Consider the following 22,863-nt stretch of genomic DNA (forward strand, 5'->3'; position numbering starts at 1 on the left):
TAATATTCTATTAATCACTATCATTGGCCCTTCATCACCGAAATTGGTGAGTGCTTCCCCATTTTCGGCAAGTTCTTTATGACATGACGCCTCGTAAAAATACACGGCTTTACTTGATCATTGTTATTAATGGTAGGTCCTAGCAGTTAATTTATGATGGATGTCATACTGGGAGCTCTGAGATGTTTCATCTATTTACACAAAGTGAACATAGCATCATAACAGGCACTTATTTTGTTTTCATTGCTCACGTAGCATTTTGTGTTACCTCAGAGTAAACAACCGTTTTATTACAAAAACACATATTCACTTTACAGGTACATTTATTAAAAATGGTAATATTTTGCACCATTTGCGGCATTACAATTTCCACGCTGAGAGAGAGACGTCGCTGTTTACAGGGTTCTTGCAGGAATCACTATGTTAAATTTTAGACCTTATTTAGACCATTATGTGAAAAATTTTAGACCAACTTTAAGTCATAGCAAGCTGGTGCTTTCTGGCTTTTGCGTGTGACTCGAGGGCCTTCACGCCCAAAGTATCTAACTTTATATATCTTTTTGTGTACTTTGTAACGAGCCGAGTGCCTATCGCCTGCTAACTGCATAAACTTGGTGGAAACAAAAACTTAAAAGGTACAATATGCGGTAGTGGACACACTGAGCCATCTAATTATATTGCTACATTAACACTAAAAGCGAAGGGAGTATTTCGCCTCGCTTTACTCACTAGCGTTTCACTGCTGGAGTGTACACAGGCGCTTCATTTGCGCACACTGGAGAGAGGGGCTTTGCTTTACTTCACTTATTGTAGCAACTTCAACATTGCAATCAAGTGGCCAACACTGTGCTATAATGCTGTTGCTAATGCAGTGTTCTATGTTAAGCCATTTTGAATGGTGGCCCAGCCAGAACCAGCACTGGCCCTGTATATCACTAGCCTTGGGCCGATACCTCAATCATAATTTGGTTAATTAAACATTTGAAAAAAAATCAATACTATTAATCGTCATCATGTGTGTATTTTTATTATTTATTTTACGAATGATTCACCAATCTCGAGTGTTGTAAATCGCTTTCTTTCTTTAATGATGCAATGATGATTTCAATGATTGAAAAAAAATTAGTTTTTGAGGATGACGACAACACAGCACATCACCGGAACTCATCACTTCATCACCGCAAGCATGACACCACTTGGCAAAAAATTAAATTAAAATAAAAAAAAAAATAAAAAAAGATAGCAGTAATAATAAGAGAGAGGAAAAAACAAGATAATAAATAATGTAGTGCTTCATAAGCACCAGACAACTTGGCCTGTACAATACACAATAAAATGGATTTAAAAAACTAAATACGTAAATAAAAGTAAAATATCTGGCCATAAAAGTCACATTCAAAGTAACAGAGTAGCTCCCATTTAACCGTTCTCCACACAAACTGTAGTGTGTCCGTCTGAACACTTGGTGGCACACTGGGTCGCACCCCCATAATGACGTACTTCAGACAGCCGAAGAAGAGAGCGGTGAAGTAAAGTGATAGCGTCATGTGCTAACTCTGAATCGAAGTCAATAGAGACAAATACAAGACTAATTGCTGAGAATGCTGCACAGATCATCAAACTCAGTGTCCGCTACAGGCACAGATAGAAACCCCCACCCAATTTAAATTTATTTGCAGCGATCGAAGGTTTTTATGTGCCGTTATCCGAATGCAACAAACTAGATGCTATGCTAACCGCTACGAACTACCCGTCCGAACTACATTGACAAATGCCCCCTTTCGCTTTTGGTGTTGACGTTTTTCAGCACGCAGACAAGAAACAAAAACAGGCAATTTTTTTTTCTATAGAAAGTTCTCGGAATGGACAGAGCAAATATAAGAATTTAAGATTTGGGAAAATTAAATTTTAGACCTGAGATGAAAATATGGCTAAAATTTAAGTTTCTTAATTTTGGACTTTTTTTAGACCCCGCTTCCGGGAACCCTGTTTACCGGACTTATCTTGAGACATGTATGCTTTAGCCTCGATAGTTGTGAAATCCCTTTTCTGCACATTTTAATATATCCTTCCACTGCCTACTGTAGACCCTTTTGTCTTGATCTGGAAGATACCACGCTTGGACACTCACTGACATGCTCTGGTATATTAATTTACATTGTATATGTTCAGAAGGATGTCGGAAAAGCATCAACTGAGGGGTTTGGAGCTTTTATGCAAGGTCAGTTGTTTTTCTTTTTTACAGATGGCAGTTGTCGTTAACCCGGACCGTGATTGATTCAGTCTAAAATTCCTTGTACGAACGCTCATAATTTTTTGCCAAGGTTTTAAGCCAGATACAACTTTATTAGGGCTTGTGACAGTAGTTTGCATTAATAAAATGAAGACTAATCATGAAGAATAATGTGTAGACCAAGGGTTAAAGCATTATTATTTTTTGACAGATAATGTTTTGTTTAAATTGACTGCGGTCAATTAACACAAATTTTGCAGGGCAGTAGGGCGCACACTGATCCTTTTTAAATAATAATATTTAGGCATTAATCAGGGATGAAAAATGTGACAAGTATACGACCGCTCTAGGAGGGTAATTGGGAATGCAAAAAATTTAAAATACTTAATACATACCTAAAAACATCAATTCGATGCATTTTGAGAGATAAAAATCAAGCAGACTTAAAAGACAGGATGAATGTATAATAATCTATACATGGTCATGTTATGCTATGCAGGGTTGGGAGGTTTACTTTTAAATTGTATTCTTCTGATACAGTTTCTCGTTACTTGTTAAAAAAAATGTGTTAATAATGTAATCCAATCACCATACTATTAATAATTAATAATGTAACTTGGACAGTAATAGTGGACCCCAACTATTTGCAGGGATAGAGACCTGCCAGGACCGCAAATAACGAAAATCCATGTGTAATTGACACCTATTTAAATGAATAGATAGATAGATAGATAGATAGATAGATAGATAGATAGATAGATAGATAGATAGATAGATAGATAGATAGATAGATAGATAGATAGCAAGCACACATACACACGCCGTAATGATGACCTAATTACGCTACGACGATGATGACGATGCGTTACATCAACCGCAAAACAAACTTTTATCCCAGTCGCTAGTTTTGAAATTGTTATTGTTAATATGGTGTTTAAATAGTACATCAGTGCGTGATATGTAAGGAAGGTGGAACTCTGACTCACGTTAGCATGTAACGGGTTAGCATCTAGCTCCTCCGTAGCAGGCCGCCACAGCATGCTGACAGTTCAAACTTTTTCCTTTTCTTCAGTGAGTAAGTTGCAAACAGTGAATAGCGATTAAAACATCCTCTTTCCCCTCCTACATTCAAATTGGCCGCGGAGTTTGTGGAGGACTCGACTCTTGACATGTCCCGTCCGCAATGCCACCCTGCACTCTAGGGACAGACAGTTCCGCCAACTTCTCCTAATATGGCTTGCTGCTTCTCCACGGAGAAGGTACACACAGCATGAAATTTAAGACCTCACCCAGATATTAAAATTCGATACTTTTTCAAGAATTTTCAAGGTGGTATTAATAAATTCAATGCGTGAAAGCAATGTCAGTTTAGTGATGGGATCTTAAACAACAAACATGCAGTCCCCATGGGGACTTGTTTATGGGGTGCACCCCTGTCTCATTTTCAAAATGACGGAAATCCGTCCCCACGATGGAGAACTTTAACCCCTGGCGTAGACAAGAAAAAGTGAAAAAATGTGCTTAACCATACCTTCTGGTCTCTTTGTTTCAGTAGCTCCTCCACCTTCTCTTTCGTCAAGCACCATAGAGACATGTTGAGGATGTAATTAAAATTTGGGCCCGACACCGTACCAGAGTGTGATGAGCTGTCACTCTCATTTCTGTCGTGATCATCTTCTTCTTGAGCCTGTGATTGACAAAAAATTATTGATAAAAAACCCCACATACATCAAAAAACAATTACAACTAGAGCTGCGGGCAGCTATAAAGGGCCCTCAAAACCCGAGCCACTTTGGGGTACTTGCAGGTTGGGGTACTGGCACGTTGGGGTAGTGGCACATTGGAAGCAGAATTTCGTTGAAAATGGCATAATAAACCTTTACATATGAATTTTTTTTCTGCCAGGTGTGATGAGTGTGTAAAGCTTTTTGGTCAATGATAAGACCTTCAAAACTCAGCGTCCTATTTTATTTTTGGGGCAATGAGTTTACTCATAGTACAATATTGCTTTTATTGTCCACAGAGGGCATCAAAAATAAACAAATAAAAAGTACATATGTATGGATTGTTCTGATGTCACTAAACATTTTAAGTGGTGGAAAGTCAAAAATATTTATAAATGACTTAGTTATCACACTTACAAAGTGTATCCAAATTTTGCCGTAATTATTTTTTTTGTCGACCCAAGGGCTAGGTGGGGTAATATGTATATAATTATAACTGACTATTGTCATAGAGATACCTTCAGGTCGTGACTATAAACATACAAGTGAAGTTTGGGATTTTTTTTGAGTATGTCCTGGGGAGTTATTACATATTTTGTCCTTCATAGCGAAGGAAATATGAAGCACAAAATACGATGCCCCGCCATCTTCATATAGAAAACTCAAGATTTTTTTCCCCTTGTTGATGGCCCAGGTCTTAACATGGTCCAGGCCAAGATTGAAGTCAATTGGATCAAATGTGTAGGAGAAATGAGCAAGAGTACTTCCCCTGTAAATGTTAAAAAATTGGCAAAAATCTGACATTCAAAAATTCGTAGCTCACTTCCTGTTCATTTATGCATATAGGTTCAAGAGACTTTTTTGTAGGTCTTGGCCTCCCTCAAATACCAAAAGTTTTTCGTAGATCTTGCTTTAACGGGCAACCAGGGCTGCTTTGTTAAAAATTTCTAGGGGGCTCTAGTGAGTAATTTTTGTAAAAATCGCACAATACACGATAAAATATTGCTAATTTTACCAGGCCAGATGTGTGTGCCAAGTTTCATGAATGTGTGACTGCACACCTATCGATGCATCTTTCAGATCACACTGGAATTATGAACTATTTTATTTCTATATTGGGGAAAGAACTGTTTGTTTAATCCATGTTGTTAAACGTTCTTAATGTTTATATTATTTTTAATGCTTTACTATAGCAGGTTTTGTATTTAACTGTGCATGTTTAGGCCCTCAAAATTAGCGTTGTTTTCTTGGCGAACAGTACCTTGCCACACCCACAGCGATTCGCAAAAACTCACAAACTTTGTGTTATGACATCATGAAGGCCTAAACACTCTTCTGAGCAAATATGAGGTAGATCCAGTTAACATGGTTGGAGAAAAAAGTTGCAGAAAAAATGTAAAAAATAAGTAAATAGTCAGTACGAATAAATATAAATTCGTAGATGTATTCAGACCTGGACTCTCATCAAATGTGTGAAATTTTGAGAAGATAGGATCATCTGGGTCAAGTTAACGCAGCTTTTATTGTCACTGTGAATCATCAGATTTTGCGGCACCGTAATGGCCACGCCCTTTGGCGAAAAGTTACAATATTCGGTGTGGGGCAGGATCAACATCTTAAAGGGACTACACCATGGTATTTTAAGCCCTTCCACAGTTACCTATAGGTATATAATGATGAAATCTTATCTTTGACACAATCGCGATGCATTTTTTTAATGAAAATTTGGTATTTTGCTGGCTACTTCTCCAATGCGGAAGTAAAACACCCGGTTCAGTAAAACTCCGCCTCTCCTCGTGTGGTTGCCGCGCCCCTCTGCTGCCAAGGAGCGCTGCAAGACCGGCAAGCCGTTATAATACTTTCGTCTTCTTTACATGTAGAAATTGGATGAATATTAAATTTTTCAATAAACATTTGAAACAAAACGCTCCTTGCCGCAAGAAATCGTAGTGGAGGAGGAAAGGAGAAGGGAGGAAAAATAAATAAATAATTACCATGAGAGGGTCTCGAACTTACTAACTTACTTACTTATTTAGCTAACCACTATACCATCCGTGCATTTATGCAAAGCAGCGCAATAAGTTTTACTTGTAGTTTACACAGGTGTCAGCCAGAACCCTTTCTGGGATTTTAAGACGGCCAATTGTCATTGCACTTTGGCATTGCAAAGGATAATGGTTGCTTTATATTCATCTGGACAGAATATTTATTGATAAAGGCTACTTTTGTCAATATCCCATGGAGGGAGGTCTCAAAGAAAGTGGGCATGCGTTTAGTCCACAGAGGCGGTGCGGGGGTGGGGCCGCACGCAGTGACGTAAAATCGTGCCAACAGCTAGTTTTCTCAGGTTGGGAATGGCTGGTGCTTGGAGAGCAGAATAACCTAGAATTTCTCATACAGGGGCGAATGGAGGAAAACACAACTTTGGTCATGTTTTGGTGAAGAATTAGCATTTTAACATGGCTTAAAGCTCCAAAAAGTAGATTTTTCCTGTTGCAGTCCCTTTAAGGCTTTTCTGACAAAATTTCAACTGGATCCCTCAAACGGGCTCGGCACAATAGATAAAAATGTAAAGTTAGACATTTCTTGTCACCACTAGGTGGCGCTACATGTATAACCGAATATTATCATATTGATGCTTTCAGGTCGTGGCTATTAAGATGCATGAGAAGTTTGGGATTTTTGGGAGCTTGTAGAGCGGAGTTATTAAGCATTAACTCTTTTTTGATGAAGGAAATATTAAAGGCAACACTTGAGGCCCCGCCCCCATCATATAGTATTTCAAAAAGTCAAGATTGGAAGGAAAAACTCCCTCATAATACGCTTTGTTTGTCAATGACCACGCATTTAACAGCGCGATCCTTGTGGGAGCAGCAGGGGTGCATGGCCCTTCCGTCCGGCAGTCTCGAGGAAGCTCCTTCAGAAGCTGGAGATCGGCACCGCGTCCAAAATACGGAGGGCAGCACGGCCGAAGCTTTTCGGGTGAACCGACGATCAGTAGCAGCCAGGAGTCGACAGGTTCCAGGATAAACCACAACGGAGTACATTCATGCGTTCGGGAACGAGAAGCTTGTTCCAGCGTTTCCTCGTTTTCGCTTCACCAGCTGGCCGCCGCGTTTACCCCGGCGCTGCTGTCAACACCGGTATGAGTTGTTTACGTTTTTATATCCCGCCCCCGTAAAGAGATTGTCGGTTGCCTTTAGGAATAATGACTACCGCAGCTGATGGTACGGAGGGGAATTACTTCTCGCACATGCGCTGAAGGTACGTTAATAGTCGGTGCGGTGTGTATTCACGTCATTTTTTACGCGACGTGCCGACATCTGGCCACAGGGGGTAGGCGTCGGTCACATTTGGCCTTAAGGTCAGACGAATCCAACCATAAACGCAAGAAAGCGCTAAGGTGAAGTATGTACCGGAAATCCCTCTGTTGGCGGTTTGTAGCGTCCTCAATCATGCTCGTCCTTTCCTCCAAGGCGTTAATACTCTCTTTGTGTTCTCCTATTTGTTGTTTTACTTCCGCCATTACTTGTTCCAGTCTTTCTAGGGACATTTAAGTTTGACTGTTGCCTTCTTGGTCTTCTTTTCGGAGTTTCCTCATCTTCCCCATTAACGGCCCCACTTGTTCCGGCTGGCTTTCGATGTTGGTCTTGCTAGTAGCATTTGAGCTAATGCTAGCTGGACTCGGCGGTCTCCGTTGTTTATTGCCTTTTTCCTTTGAAGCCTCTTGTTTGCTAGAACCTCTATGTCTCGTAAGTGAATGTATCGTATACTTCTAAGTCGAATATGGTCAGTGAAGTTCGTTGTCAATGCTTTTTATGATTTCGTCCGGCGGAGCTCAGCGTTTATGCTTACTTGCCTCATGACGTCAGCGGACGTCCCTACCCCGGTTAGCTTTATGTTCAGTGACTGTTGTTTTGTTATTAGCCATTGGCCGTGGGCTCACGGTTAGTTGAGTTTACTTGTGTATTACTGCTTCAAGTTGTGCTTCAGAGTGTGTGTTTAGTAACATCAGGGCTCATTTGTAACCCAATAAGGGGCAAGCCTCACAGGAGCACATTGACATACTTGACTTTATTGTAAAAATTCTACCAGAACAGTGACATGACAAACTTAGACATCCATAGAATAAAGTGCACTTTCTAAATCCTTGTATGTTTTAATAGATATTTGCACTTTTTAATTTTAGCCATTTAAGAAAGATGTACTGTAGCTGAGTGCAACTGCAGCATTTGATGTAAATTGTTACTGATTGTTCATTTTTTTTGTAGTTTATTAACTCAAAATATTGTTGATTGTTTTTTACACTTGTGTAGTGTATAGTTCTGATTACTTGTATAGTTAACCATTTCACATGTTTTCTTATTGATGTTTCCTGTGTTTTACCTCAGAAAACCAAAAATGCCATTGTGGCATGTTGTGTTAATTATAATTTATTTGCATGTGAAAAAATATTTATTTATCATTTTCTGATTATTAATAATTTTATTTAATTGATTATTTATTTGCAGTTATAAAAATATTTTTCTATGCATTTTTTAAGTATTTGTCTTTTTTTTGTATCTTTGCGGTATCCACGCGGCGGGAGGTGAGCTCCGCTGTCCGGCCACTCTTCGGCACCGATGCCTGGGTACGGGGTCTGGGGGTCGAGGGCTGGCAGTTGGTGGGTGTGGGATCGGGGGGGTTGGGGGCCTGGGGCTGAGGTGGATGGCGGGGGTGGATGGGGGGGGGGGGGGGTGGCTGTGGACCGGTGAGGTGCCTGGCGGGTCTGCAGTTGGGTTGGGGGCGCGGGCTGTGTTGGGGTGGGGGACGCTCCTGCTCCTGGGCTTGCTCTCCGGCCGGTGGCCCCTGCGGGGTCCGGGGGTTGTCCCTTGGCGCTGCCGTGGCCTGGGGGGCCCTGAGGTGTTGCGCTTGCTCTGTCCTGGCAGGGGTCGACGGCTCCCCTCTTTGGTGGATATTTTCATGCATGCCAGATCCACCACACCAGCATCTATCGAAACTCAAGACACAATCTGCTTCTTCCTCTGGTCGTTGAATCAGTGGAGGCTGGTGTCTGTGGATCTCACTCTGCTTCGTCTGTCCTTCCTTCCTTTCCTCAGTCTCTCCTTTGGTCTCTTGAGGTCTCCCTGATTTGTTGGAATGTAGATGTTTGTGGGGTTGGTGAAGGACTCTGGTTGGTGGCCCGGTGGGTGGTGTCTGGTCGGTGCTGGATTTCACTTTCCTTTCTTTGGTCCTTCCTCGGGTCTCCTGACAGCCTCACGACTCTGGCTGGATTCTGAAGTGTTCAGTTTAGGTGAACGGTATGGGATTTTTTAATAGGTTTTAGGTGAACTAATGAATACACACTCACACGCACGCACATGCACATACGCATTCTCACCCACATACAAAATAAAAATTAATAAAAAAAAAAATATATATATATATATATATATATATATATATATAAAAAAGAGAGCAATGATGATGACATGTCAAAACGGTAAAATTACCGAATGAAAAATACTGAGCTCTCCAGAAAAAAATAAGAAAAGAAAAATAAAAGAAAATGGTATTGAGTATAGAGTAGTGGTGCAACTGATCACAAAAGTTGGTTCGAATCGGATCACGGATTTGAGTCACGAATCAGATCGTTTTTCTGATCAGAAAAAAAAAACATAAATAGTACTCTGTCTTTATTCTGTAAAATATCTAATATAGCCGTGTAAGATTTTGTGTCTGCATTTATTTTGTAAAACGCCTTTTCGATGTAGCCTTGGTCCAGAATATTGAAAAAGAATCAAAGTAAACTGTCAAACTTACTTAGCAGCTGGCAGCCAGACAGTCGTTGGTCATGCTAACAGGTAGCCGCTAGCAGGCTTGGGGAGTAACGGAATACATGTACCGCCATTACGTAATCAGATTGCAATTTTTTTTAACTGTATTCCATTACAGTTACAGAAAAAAATATGTAATCAGTTTTCAGGTACATTTATTAAAAATGGGGATTACTTCAAGGGATTATAATTCTACGATGAGAGAGAGTGCGAAAGAGGGTGAGAGAAAGAGAGACAGAGCGAGAGAGCGAGAAGGACAGAGCGAGAGAGAACGCGTGCACGCCCGCGCGAGTGGGACCGTTGCTACATGTCGGGGAGGTGGGAACGAACGAACTGACTAGTCGCGTCCTCCACACATGGGCAGTTTGAAAAAGCTTCACGAATGGGAGGAGGGAATGGCGACCGGTATTCACTGGAACTTACTCGGAGCGAAAGTTTGAGTCCAGCGGCATGCTATGTGCTGTAGCTTCTTGCTAGCTAGCCCGCAAGCCTACAACCATAATGTGAGTTACACCTTCCAAACAAATCTTCCTCCCACCAATTCACTATTCAAACATCATACACAACATATGGCTAAACTTGTGACTGGGATAAAAGTTCCTTTTGCAGTTGATGTCACACATCGTCATCCTCATTGGATGTCTATCTATCTATCTATCTATCTATCTATCTATCTATCTATCTATCTATCTATCTATCTATCTATCTATCTATCTATCTATCTATCTATCTATCTATCTATCTATCTATCTATCTATCTATCCATCCATCCGTCCGTCCGTCCGTCCGTCCGTCCGTTCAAACATCGGCCAAAATAATCGGCCAAATGGGCCAAACGGCAAACTGTGAGGGTAACATTTTGGGGAGACACATCTTGAGCCACAACCACAACAGATGGACCAAGTCTATTATTATCGGCGGATTTCTTTATTATCTGGTTTATCTGTATAACGTCAAATTGGTTGATAATTGCCGATAATTATCAACTGATTTCTTTATTATCTGGTTTATCTGTTTGACGTCAAATAGGTAAATAATTGCCGATAATTATCGGCCACCGATATTATCGTGCATCCCTAGTAAAAACTAAAATAACATAAATATTTGATACAAGCACAGCTTCCAGGCGGATAACCATACCTTCTCTTGAGCCTTACTCCAAGCAGCTACAGGGTCAGACTCATAACCTTTCTGGACCAACATGCGGATTAGCTCACGCTTGGATTTGTTCTCTGTGTGGACACAAAATAGACAAGATATATCAGACTGAAGATTTTAACATTTTCACAATAAAATTTACTTTCTTACCAATTGAAATTTTTCCTTCGATCTTCTCCAGAACAAAACGAGCTTGATTAGACAGTTTAGCTGCTTCAGCTCGAAGGCTACCAATTAACCAGTCTCTTCGGAGTTTGTAGTAGAGCAGGCGCAGCTCAAAGAACTCTTTTAGAATGTCTTGGACTGAATCATATCGTTTTAGGCAACCCATGTGGTCAAACAGAACCTACGAATAAAAAAGGCAGGAAAAAATATTCTACCATATTCTACCATACACCATCTTTAATTCACAGCGTAACTGTTTTGCAGTCGACTTCAAATTGAAGGAATGTTTACCATGGAGTTGCAGGTGAGGCTGGACTGAAGCTTGAAGACTTTGTGGAGGCCAGCTGCCTCAGCCTGGGCTAGTTTTTCCTCAGACATGCGAACCACAAACTTCACAGTAGAATCTGTGTGGTACTCTTTATAATCGCTGATGAGTGATGGTGTTTTTTCGGTGCCCTGCAGCATCGGCTCCAGCACAGATTCCTTATAAGCCTGTACATGACGGCGGAGATGGCATTTATGTTTAGCACTAGTTCTCATTAATTAATTAATGTACTGCTTATCTTGATGAACCAGGAGGTGAAGTGTACCTGTGTCCATGTCCGTACAGGAAGTTCTGTGATCTCAATGGTGTTTTTGTCAAGGACTGACACCTCTCCACTAACCAGGTACTGGTTCGGACCGAGTTCGTGAATCACCCCTTTGAAGTTTTTATATCTGGGAAGCTTTTAGGAAACAAAGGTTAGACAAATTAAAGAAAGTTGTGAAATTTAACATTTTATATTACATCCACGACCCTCGTGAGGATAAGCGGTTCGGATAATGAATGGATGGATAAAACAAAAAACAAACTCATGTCTTGATTCCCATCCCTTGATCGTAACTGATTTCAGTACTGACATAATTGTCATGCACGCATAAAGTTGTTGTTTAATTGTTTAAAGTCGTTGTTTAATTGTTTAAAATATTTTTTTATTCAAAGACTTTGTAGCCGGGGTGTCGGGCCACTTTCTCCTGAATTTATAAAGTGTGTAAAGGGTGGAAGAAGTGCAGAAGTTGTTTTAAGCCACGTAATTAGCTGGATCCATGGAGTCTGTGTTGTGTGTATATATATATATATATATATATATATATATATATATATATATATATATATTATTATTATTATATAGATGTTTTCAGGTCATGGCTAGTAAGATGCATGATAAGTTTGGGATTTTTTTTTAGCTTTGTTCAGCGTAGTTATTAAGCCTTTCCTCTTTTATGATGAAGGAAATATTAAAGGCAACATTTGAGGCCCCGCCCCCATCATATAGTATTTCAAAAAGTCAAGATTTTTCCCCCAGTTGCCAGTCAGGTCTTGAGATGATACATGCTAAGTTAGTAAATCGGATGAAAACTGTTGGCAAATGGGCAAAAAGAATGACCAGAGTGAATGTGCAAAAATTGGCCAAAATTGGCCATTCAAAAATTCATAGCTCACTTCCTGTACATTTTAGGATATGGCTTCCACTGACTTTTTTGTGTGTCTTGGTGTGCTTCACATGCCTGCCAATTGTTGTAGCCCTCGGTCAAACGTGCCGGGATTGGTGCATATTTTTCCACGCTAGGGGGCGCTATATGTTGTTGTATATGTTGTTATGTTGTTATGACAACTTCATAATATAATTTTTTTTGCAGAGCCTGAGGAGTGTGCAATGTTAGGTCCCTAAAAATGAGATTGTTTACAAAGAAGAAGAAAAAGAAGAAGAACAAAAAACAATAAGGGACCTCGCAGCGTTGGCTGCTCTGGCTCTAATAATAATTAATTTCACTTAAAGCGCCTTTCAAGACCCTCAAGGATGCTGTACAACAGTTAAAAACTAAACTTAAAACAAAAATTCTACAGATTAGATAGGATAATAATAAAAAAGCTAAAAATAAATAAGTGTGTAGGCAATCTTGAAAAGGTGGGTTTTTAGTTTGGATTTGAAAATGGTCAAGGAGGGTGAATTGCGGAAAAACGAAAATTCTACAGATTAAATAGAATAATAAAAAAGCTAAAAATAAAGAAGCAGTGTAATTTAAAGTGTGTAGGAAATCTTGAAAATTTGTTCTTTTTAGTTTGGATTTTAAAATGGTCAAGGAGGGTGAATTGCGGAAAAACAAAAATTCTACAGATTAGATAGAATAATAAAAAAGCTAAAAAATAAAGAAGCAGTGTAATTTAAAGTGTGTAGGCAATCTTGAAAATTTGTTTTTTTAGTTTGGATTTGAAAATGGTCAAGGAGGGTGAATTGCGGAGATCAGGGGGCAGAGAGTTCCAAAGCTGAGAAGCAGCCGAGACGAGCATAAACCCAACTACCCAAAAAGGCCCACTGGTCTGTGGTTCGGAAAAGTAAAAAGGTTGTTTAATAAAAAAATTAAAAAATTGGTTATTCAAAACCTCGACGTTGGTTTAAAAAAAAAAAACGTGTTTAAAAAAACTGCTTGTTTAAAAAACTCATTTTTTTTAGCTCGACTGAGAAGCGGCGACAACGCCAGCGTCCTCACCAATCCTTAGCCTAATGTTTACTTTCTCTTAAATTGATGACTATGATCAGATACTACAAAGACATTGTCAACATTGGGTTAGAAATGGTGTAAAGTCAAATAAAAAAATTATGGCAAATAAAAATTGTAACAGAGAATATGATCATTAACCATGGGGAATCTACGACCACAGACAAGAACATATAGCTCACCTTTCATATTCAGTCATTTAATTAATGCTCAAATATAATGCATACATTGGAAGCAGTGATAATTATGGAAACGTGTGCAAAAGGAATTTAGCAGACTGTTGTTGGTTCATTTAATACATTGCTATTTTATATGATGTGGGTTTTAATCATTTATGTAGCAGCCAATATCGTTAAAATTAGCCAAATGTTATAATTGTATGGGTTCGACAATAAGTAACTTGATTATCAAGTAAACTTAAACAAGTAACACTTGTACTGACCTCAGGAGCAGGTGCATACCGTCCTATAGAGTAACTGTATAAGACGTGGGTTTTAAACATGATCAAGTTACTTTCTGTTCTAATCACTCTTTGCGGAATAAACTAACAGTAATTTGAGGTTGTGCTGCCTGGTAGTAAGCGTAGTTAATGCGCGTTTTACAAGTTGGTCCGAGTGCATTGGCTTTTATTTTCAAAGCTATAGAACCACTTCCTGATTATCAGAGTGCAGTGCTCTTATTTTGAAGTGTATCCCACCACTTCCTATATGACACTTCCTTTCAAAATTGCAAATTTCTAACAGTGCAAATGGGATGCGTAAGTGCAGACCGTGCACGTCTTTCGACCAGATCCCTTTGCACCACTGATGGGACACTGACGAGAAGTAAAACTGAAAAGAAGTAAAATGTCACAAAAATGTTTTTACTTATCATGATAAACGTTTTTTAATTTACCAGATATATTTTGATTAAAAGTGTAATAGATTGTGTTGAATAAAAGAAATAGCTGTTTATATTTACTTAAATATTACCAAAAAAAAGACAAAATTAGCAGTATAAATAAAGAACGGGGAGGGGAGCTGTGATAGAGTGAATCCGCAATAAGTGAACCGCAATGTAGCGAGGGACCACTGTACTTCTCTAGCTAGTTTACCATTGCCAGTGGGTCTTGATGGCTTAGCATCCGGCTGATGTTGTTGACAATCTCTCGTGGGTCGTAGTTGGGAATCTTACATGCCCAGCCTGTTCCAATGCCCTCCGCACCATTTACAAGCACCATTGGAATGATGGGAATGTACCACTCAGGCTCCACCTTCTGGTTGTCATCATAAAGAAACTTCAGCAGGTTGGAATCCACTGCTGGGAATAACAGCTTGGCAAGAGGACTGTAGGAATTGAGACAAAAGTTATCAGTCATAGAATACCCATATGTAGTTAACACAAATCCTGACTGACCATCAAATGCATCACTGTAAAGACTACATTTTGTGATAGTGTATGTTTCCAAAAATAGTAATATTTTCCATTACAGTTAGTTTTGTTGTTCTTGTTGTTGTTTTGACATGCACTTTAACATATATCTGCACATAACTGCAAATTTATTAGGGATGTAATGATACAATTTTTCTTCAGAAAAGAGTGAAAAGTTTAGTGTTTTTTACTAGTAGTGAATGGAGGACATGCTATTTTGTTTACAAAATGCCTGGATAATTTATGCATATGTGCAGCTGCAGATACTGGTATTGTGCATAATAATACATCAGATTTATAAGGCACTTTTCTGTAGCACATTGAAATAGCTCACTGGGGATACATTATTCACACATTCACACTTTGGTCGCAGTAAACTACATATGTAGCCACAGATGCCCTGGGGCAGACTACACCATCCAAACACCAGTGGGAGTGGCACCAGAGGCAATGTGTGTGAAGTGTCTTGCCCAAGGACACAACGACACATGACTTGGGGAGAGCGGTAATCTAACAGCGGACCTTCCAGTTACTGGACGACGCACGATTGGCCCCAGAATGAGCTCGTTCCACATACATCATGACTCCCATGCCCCCCGGCCGAAATATTTTCTCTTCGGATCTACACGATTCATATAGGTGACCTATTTGAGTTTCATGGGCGAATTTCGCTGGAAGGTGAGGGATTTCTACAACCTCATTGGCGCGAGTGGGGTGGAACTCTTGGACACACTGTCCATTGATGACTCGTCAGCGAGGATGTCAGTGAGTTTGATGATGAAGTTGTTTGATGAACATTGCAGTATTGCACCCCGTAAGTGAATGAGACTGTCGAGAGGTATTAAGTTCATTTTGAAACCAGCGCGCCAAGTCTCTCAAGATCTCTCGTGCAGCTTTGACGCTTACAGGGTTCCTGCTGGGTCTTAATAAATTGTTTTTTTAAGCATTGAATTTATGAACTTTGGAAACAATAACTTAAAGTCTTAAAAAAGTGTTGAATTTTGTTATATGTTTCTTAAATCTGATGCTATATGCGACTTCTCTGTGTCTCATTTCTCCTCAAAGTGTCATTTGTCATTTAGATTAAATAAAATAGTGTCAACAGAGCAGAGCCAATCATTGAGCGCGCACAGCAGCCCCGGGTCAAAATTAATCTAGGATTAAAATACAGCGAACGTTCACTGAAGATCACACGCTACAACACCACTAGATGCAGTTTAGTTTTTACACTTTATTTGCTGATATGGCTGTGTAATAGGTATTAAGTTTTTTAAGGTTTTAAATAGGCCTTAAAAAGTCTTAAATTTAACTTGAAGAAACCTGTAGGAATTCTGTAATTAGATCCCCAGGTACCTATTTCACATTAGTAAAATCTCAAACAAAATTATATTAAAAATAAAAGTAGGCAACAATATAAAAGTATGAATACTAAAACAATTATCTTGTCCAATGAAGACCAAAATGTAATTAGTGTGAAATTTGAGCATTGGAATTCAAAGCTGCTATATTTGCAGGGAGCCATTCTGCTTTTAATATACAGTGCTGGCATATATAAAAGCAATATTTTTGATGATTAATTAAATTTTCTTTTTTTTAAATACACAGTAACAATAATATTGATGATACTAACGAGATGAACTTCCCATGCCACTGATAGTTATCTCTGGCAATGCAGGCAAGCTGTTTGGGGGGTTAGGGGCTGTGGGGCGGTGAAATGGGGGACTTGAAAATAAAGCTTGAGTACTTTTAATTGGTAATTTGCATTTTATACCAAACTATTTTAAACCTGGTTCACACGGCAGGAGGATTTTAGCCCCAAATCTCCCCTCCTGACAATTGTAAAGACGCGCCGACACCAAACAATAATCTTAAGAGATATTAATGCCTGTCTCAAGCCTGGTTAACACCGTGTGTGGTGTGCAGCCATACGGCACAATCAACACAACACACATGAACCGAGTTCATTCTTGAACGGGAAAGTCTCGCAACACCTCTTGAGATTAAACGTAACTTCCGAGTCAACAAACATGCAGGACCAGTCGCGAAAAGATGCATAAAAAGAAAAGGCGTTGTTTGAAGTTGAGTGTAAATGGGCTCTGGGTGGCGCGGGTTAGCTTCCCACACGGAGACCACGTTTGTTTGTGTACTATGTGTGTGTGTGTGTGCGTGGATTTAAAAAAAAAAGGAGTGTAAGCGCGGACTTTCTGCTGCGTCATGACCGTTTTGATTTTGGATTCCACACCGTCTTCCTTGCCAGCTCACTTTCTGATTGGCTGTGCAGTGGTTTGTCCTTGGGGCACTCCGCACATGGAGCGAAGTCAGGCCAAAACAATCCAGCATGTTGAATACCCCCGATTTCAAGTCGGAGGTTCTTCCGTGGGCCGATATCAGTATGAGCCGTGTGTGTGTGTGATTATCTGTTAAGATTATCGTTTGGTTTGATTATCTGGGGCTGGGTTGTGGTTGTTATACCTGTTACACCGAACTTGTACCACACTGTGACCCCCAAAACCGATGTAATTAACCGTAACTGCTGTGAACAGTTACACCCCTTGTAGCAACATTAAAACTAGCAAATTTGGCAGATGATGCCTCAAGAGATGAATTGTAAGCTTAATGGAAACTTCAAAGTTGTTTTGAGTTGAGGCCAAATCACAATTTTTCCCCATTTCATCTGTTCAGATGTCAAATATCCTCAAGGGCTCATATCTCAGACAATGTTTCTTACCTGGTATTGGAATTCCCTTCCCAGTGGCCTTTCAACACTTCCTGAACGTTTAGGGTCAATATATTTTTCCTAAGGTACTGGTTGCTATACATAGTATTCACAGATGTCACCGAGCCCCACCTATCGACCCAGCAGGCCTTTCATGGGGCAAACGACCAGCAAGACAACGCAACCAAATGCTGAGGAGCGCTCGTGTTGCTTACTAAAAGTTACTTTGATTCATTCATTTGTTCATTCACTCCGGATTTTCACGAACCGCTTCACAATGGTGCACACGAGTGCCTTTCACGGGTGCAAAATTGAGCGTACAAAGATGTGAAATGAAACTTCTAGATAGTATTCACATGCCGTCATTTGCCCCACATTGTGTGCCGGTCCATGGAACGTCGAATGGGAATGGCAAAGAAGTGTCTGGAATTACAAAGATACATCGAAAGGATTTCCAACCGACAAAGTCTACCAAAGTGTGTTCTGACCGTTTTGATTAAGGTAAGTGTCATTGGAAAATGGTAAAATGCTTTTACCATAATGTAATTATGATATATGTGAGCCACTAGCCGTGGCTAGCTCTGGCTAAAAATAGATTTGTGGTCAAGATGTTCGATTTTGAGATTTCTTCAAATACCCTCCTTAAGGTCTCTTGTTTTCTTTTCCCAGCAGCCCAAAAGTTGAAATTGTTGTTAAAGTGTATGAATATAAGTGATGAATCAACAATGTTGTTGTTGTTTTTGTTGTAACATGCTAGTGCTAGTAGCTAGCGTGTTTGGGGGAACTAGCTACTTGATTTAAAAATAACCCAAGATTCTTCACCTCGAATTCACAATTGATAAATGCACATAGCAACCAGTAAAATACAACAGTACAGAAGACGTAAGAATGTCCGTGTTTTGAGAGCCATCCTACCATAGAGCTTACGTTTTCAAGTCTTCCGGTGCATGCAGCATCGGCAAATGTTTGTAATCCAATCAATTCCACTAACCAAACGTTTCAACGTGTACTGATGCAAAGAGTGCTAAATCTTCTGCATACGTCTTGCTTACACAAGTAACGTTAGAGGAAGCTGGGGGTGACATTCGTCAATAACAAAATAACATTCGGTGTAAACTCAATAGAAGCAAAGCTGACTTTACTGGAAAGTTGCCCAACCTTGAGGGGCAGGCTCACGATCCCGTGACGTCAGTAAATACTATGTATTGACTATTGAATGATGTATGTGCCAAAACTTTAAATGCGTTTTTCTCAAAACGAGGGATTTCAAACTGGCAACATTGAAATTGCTGTAACTTTGTAAATTTTTTAGGTACTTCCATGTATTTATATATCATTTAAAGAGAATTAAGTAGAGAATTAAAATACATGACTATCTCAATTTTAATTTAATGAATTTTTTTTTAGAGACATAGGCCTGATTTTGTGAAAACACATCACACATATAAATTGAGCACACAATTATTAGGCAATTTGTATTTTGGAGGATTAATTTAAATTTATTACTGAGTAATAAATGAGTAATCTGTACAAAATGTGTGATTAAGGGCATGGAAAAGTTACACAGATTTGCATGTCTTCTTCCTTATGTCTAACATTCTTTACCATCTCAGCTTTAAAGAATTAGCATTGATATCATCAACTGGTATGAATTAAATGAATGGCTTTACCTAAGCATAGTGAAGATATAACGAGGGCTGGCAGCATCTTTGCCTCCATTGATGCGAGTGCCAAACTGACCAAGTGGCTGCAGGATGTTCACGTTGTTACTGCCCACAAAGTTTTGAGCCAAGTTGACAATAGTCATCATGAGCGCTTGCTAAAAAGAAAAGTGGGTGATGAATGCTTAGTTCAAGAACGAAGTGACACATCATATGACTCAAATAAATCACATCTATTTCTTATTTGTGCTGATTAGCACTTTTTGGTTACATTACAACATGACAGACAAAGCCTTCCCTTGGGCATGTAGCACTCATGGAACATAGAAAGATTGAAAACTAAAGCATAGGTTTTATAAAAGAATTGATAGTATTTAAAAAACACCTGTGCTCGCAATAACATTTGCTATGACTTCTATTGCTATTTACAGATCTAAGTTAATTGTACCTCTCCATGATGATAAGCAGACATCTCTGCTACTGAACCAGCCAGCTGTGCAACTTTCACCTCCCTCTTGTCATTCCTCTTTAAGCACGTGAAAAGCACTTTTCTCTGGCCAGGTTTTAAACCTAAATAACAAAAACATAATATATATCCAGATTACTTGCAGGCAACAAACAAAAAATTAGTCACTGGGTCAACATTTAAATTAAGATCGAAGAAGAACTGCCAACCAAAAGAAATTCACCCACCTGAACAATTTATATGAAACTTTATATTTTAAAAATTCTGTCATGAACATTACAGCAGGCGTGCGTGCAGGAGAGTGTTCATAGTAGTGATGGGTCCGGCATCGATGCGCGCGTTCGTAGAGGAACCCCGGTGTCGGTGCGTGTAGCGCTTTGTGAAAACCATGTGACCGACACAGCCGCTGTGTCACTCATTGCTGCCTGTTACTAGGTGTCTAGCTTTATAAGGAAGGGCCAAAGCACGTCTGTCAGCGGGTTGCGTCTCTAATGATTCACACATCTTTTGAGGCTCACATAATTCCCTTCAAGTCAGTGTGATAGGGATTCCGAAAGGAGAAGAGAAAGGATTGTCCTACACGGTAAATCAATTACCTTCTACCACTCAACACCAACACATTATCTTCATTACTAGTCTGAGCTATTTTGCTCCTCAATCATGTTGCTACGCGCTAATGAGGGAAACAAGTGTTAATATTAATGTCTCTATTGTGCTGCTATTGGCTAGCTTACTATAACGTGTGTGGCGTGCGTGCGTGGCGTGTGTGTCTGCACAGAAAAAAACTAGCCTCCTGGAGTAGGTCATGGACATAAGTATATTTTTCAGCAAACAAAAGATTCATTTTGAAGTATTTGTATTAAAGACAAGATTAAAAAGGCAGACACAACCAGTGCTTAAGTCAATTTGTTTTGTTTTTGTGTTTTATGTGTCTGTTCTTCACCAATTCACAGACGTGTATGTAATGTGTTTTTTTAAATAACATAGTACAGACAAAAGTATAGTCAAAAAACAATAATTCTGTATTAAGTTAATGTCTGTTAACATATTTTATATGTTGTGTGTTTCATTTAAAAGAAAATTTAAAAAACAAGTCGAAGGTCAATTTTTGTTAATTCTCACTGTAAACTGTGGGGAGCTGGTTTACTCCAGAAACATGCATACTGTCAATGCGTATGTTAAGGAGCTGTTGTATCAAAAAGAGTACCCTTCTCAAGAAAAAATAGTTGGTATATGTTTATATTTTAAGTCCTTTTTTCCTTTGCATAACTTTTATTAGATTCGGTTCACTCACTGACTTCCCATGCTATTTTTGGAGCGGGTAACTCCAAACCTCGACAAGCTACCGATCACATACCACCCACCCAAGCACCCGTAAATTTCTTTATAGCACCTTTAAACCTCTGATCCTAGAATCACCTCTGGTGCTGACAAGTATAAGATAAACCTTATTATTCTAAAAAATTTACATTCATATGTCCAAATTTATGCATAAGAAACCATCCTTCATTTAGTTTTTTTGTATCCATATATATGTGTATAGACCCGGAGATAAGGTAAGTGTTTACTTGTTTAAAACTGTTAATAGCAATAGTGCTAACATTAGCTAAAGTATTTAGCACAGCCACCAGAATGCAAGTGAAAAAGTGGAAGCGCTCGAAGGGCTGTCATCAAAGAAAAAAGGGAAGGCAGGAGAAAGAGTGGCTCACCTGTAATGCAGTACTCGGCAGCGCTCTCTTTTTTGACATAGTTTATACCAAGCGACCCTCTCCTTCTCCGGTGTGCACAATGAAGCTGCCGGTACTCACAAAAGGCGGACACTCACTCCCGTGTTTGGTGTTTAATTCAAACAGATACCTGGCAGCGTTGTTTTGTTTGTTTGTGTTTTTTGCTTGCATCACCTCAACATCCTCTTTCGGCCATAATTTTTCGGCTTGAATTTCATTTCGGCCGATGCCGAAAATGCTCGATGGCCGAATATTCGGTGCATCACTAATGAAAAATTATCATCATTATCTACTTGTATGTAACCAAAAGCTATGAAAACATATTACTGTAAACTTTATCATTTATTTATGTGACTTTTTTTTCCTTTTTGTTATATTGTTGATTTTATTTTGTTTAGCTTCTTTATATTTTGTAACCTCCCTGGCGTGTTCTGTGTTCGATTTGTTTGCCGTGTATACAATGTTTGTATACATTTTTTTTTTACATACTTTGTGTACTGTTTAATGTTTGTTTGAATAAAGTTTATAAGAGGAAGAAAAAAGTCACCTCAGTTACCTGTGGTGACACAGTATCAACACAGTGTGTCATTGTGTCAACACGCTTCATCGACCCATCACTAGTTCATAGACTACTTTAATATTTGGTGCCCTAACTACTCAACATTTCTTCTGTTTGATCATTGCACTGAAGTGATGATGTCCATACAGTTTTTTTGTTTTGTTTTGTTTGTTTGTTTGTTTGTTTGTTTTTTGCTGTTTTATCAACTTAACTTGAAAAACTGTAAAATTATTTATATGGAATTAATTAATAATTTTATGGTAGAATACCAATACAAAGAAATAGATTGTACAAACCATCGACCAACGAAGGAATGGATCTCTCATTATCAGAGTTGGAGAACAGAATCAGCTCCTTGTTGATAAAGTCATTGTAGGACAGATGTCTGGCTTGTGTTCCATACAGGTATTGCTGAAATAAAGACATGTCAAATTCAACACTCAAACCTGTCTAGGATAATTATAACGGGGAGCCAAAAGGCATAGACAAAAGTATAATTACTTGTTTGTGTATTTTAAAAACAGTGCAACACCTCCTGTATTTCCCATTCATAAATGGATGTTACACAGAGATAGAATATAAAGGCGTTTTCTTCCAAAATGATGTGTATGTGTGTGTCCTACTCTGTTATTTTGCCCGACTCATGCATATTAATGAGGAAAACGTGTCATCATTTGAGATCAACAC

The 22,863-nt window shown here is 39.1% G+C and overlaps 1 protein-coding gene across 5 annotated transcripts in view; it reads right to left on the bottom strand.

The window, feature by feature from the left end:
• The window catches only part of top2b (DNA topoisomerase II beta), a 109,950-nt gene that overhangs the window by 31,723 nt on the left and 55,364 nt on the right, over window positions 1–22,863 (bottom strand). For all 5 annotated transcript variants that reach the window (XM_086062037.1, XM_086062040.1, XM_086062039.1 and 2 more), the window contains 9 exons: window positions 22,473–22,587; window positions 19,873–19,994; window positions 19,434–19,582; window positions 14,731–14,962; window positions 11,687–11,821; window positions 11,388–11,588; window positions 11,082–11,277; window positions 10,914–11,005; window positions 3,765–3,920 (listed from right to left, as the gene is read on the bottom strand). In XM_086062037.1, coding sequence (XP_085918163.1) covers window positions 3,765–3,920; window positions 10,914–11,005; window positions 11,082–11,277; window positions 11,388–11,588; window positions 11,687–11,821; window positions 14,731–14,962; window positions 19,434–19,582; window positions 19,873–19,994; window positions 22,473–22,587 — 1,398 coding nt within the window. The remainder of the gene's footprint in view (window positions 1–3,764; window positions 3,921–10,913; window positions 11,006–11,081; window positions 11,278–11,387; window positions 11,589–11,686; window positions 11,822–14,730; window positions 14,963–19,433; window positions 19,583–19,872; window positions 19,995–22,472; window positions 22,588–22,863) is intronic.

The sequence above is a fragment of the Leptonotus elevatus genome, chromosome 19 (genome assembly GCF_054856555.1).
Source record: "Leptonotus elevatus isolate MCC_2025b chromosome 19, RoL_Lele_1.0, whole genome shotgun sequence".
NCBI lineage: Eukaryota > Metazoa > Chordata > Actinopteri > Syngnathiformes > Syngnathidae > Leptonotus > Leptonotus elevatus.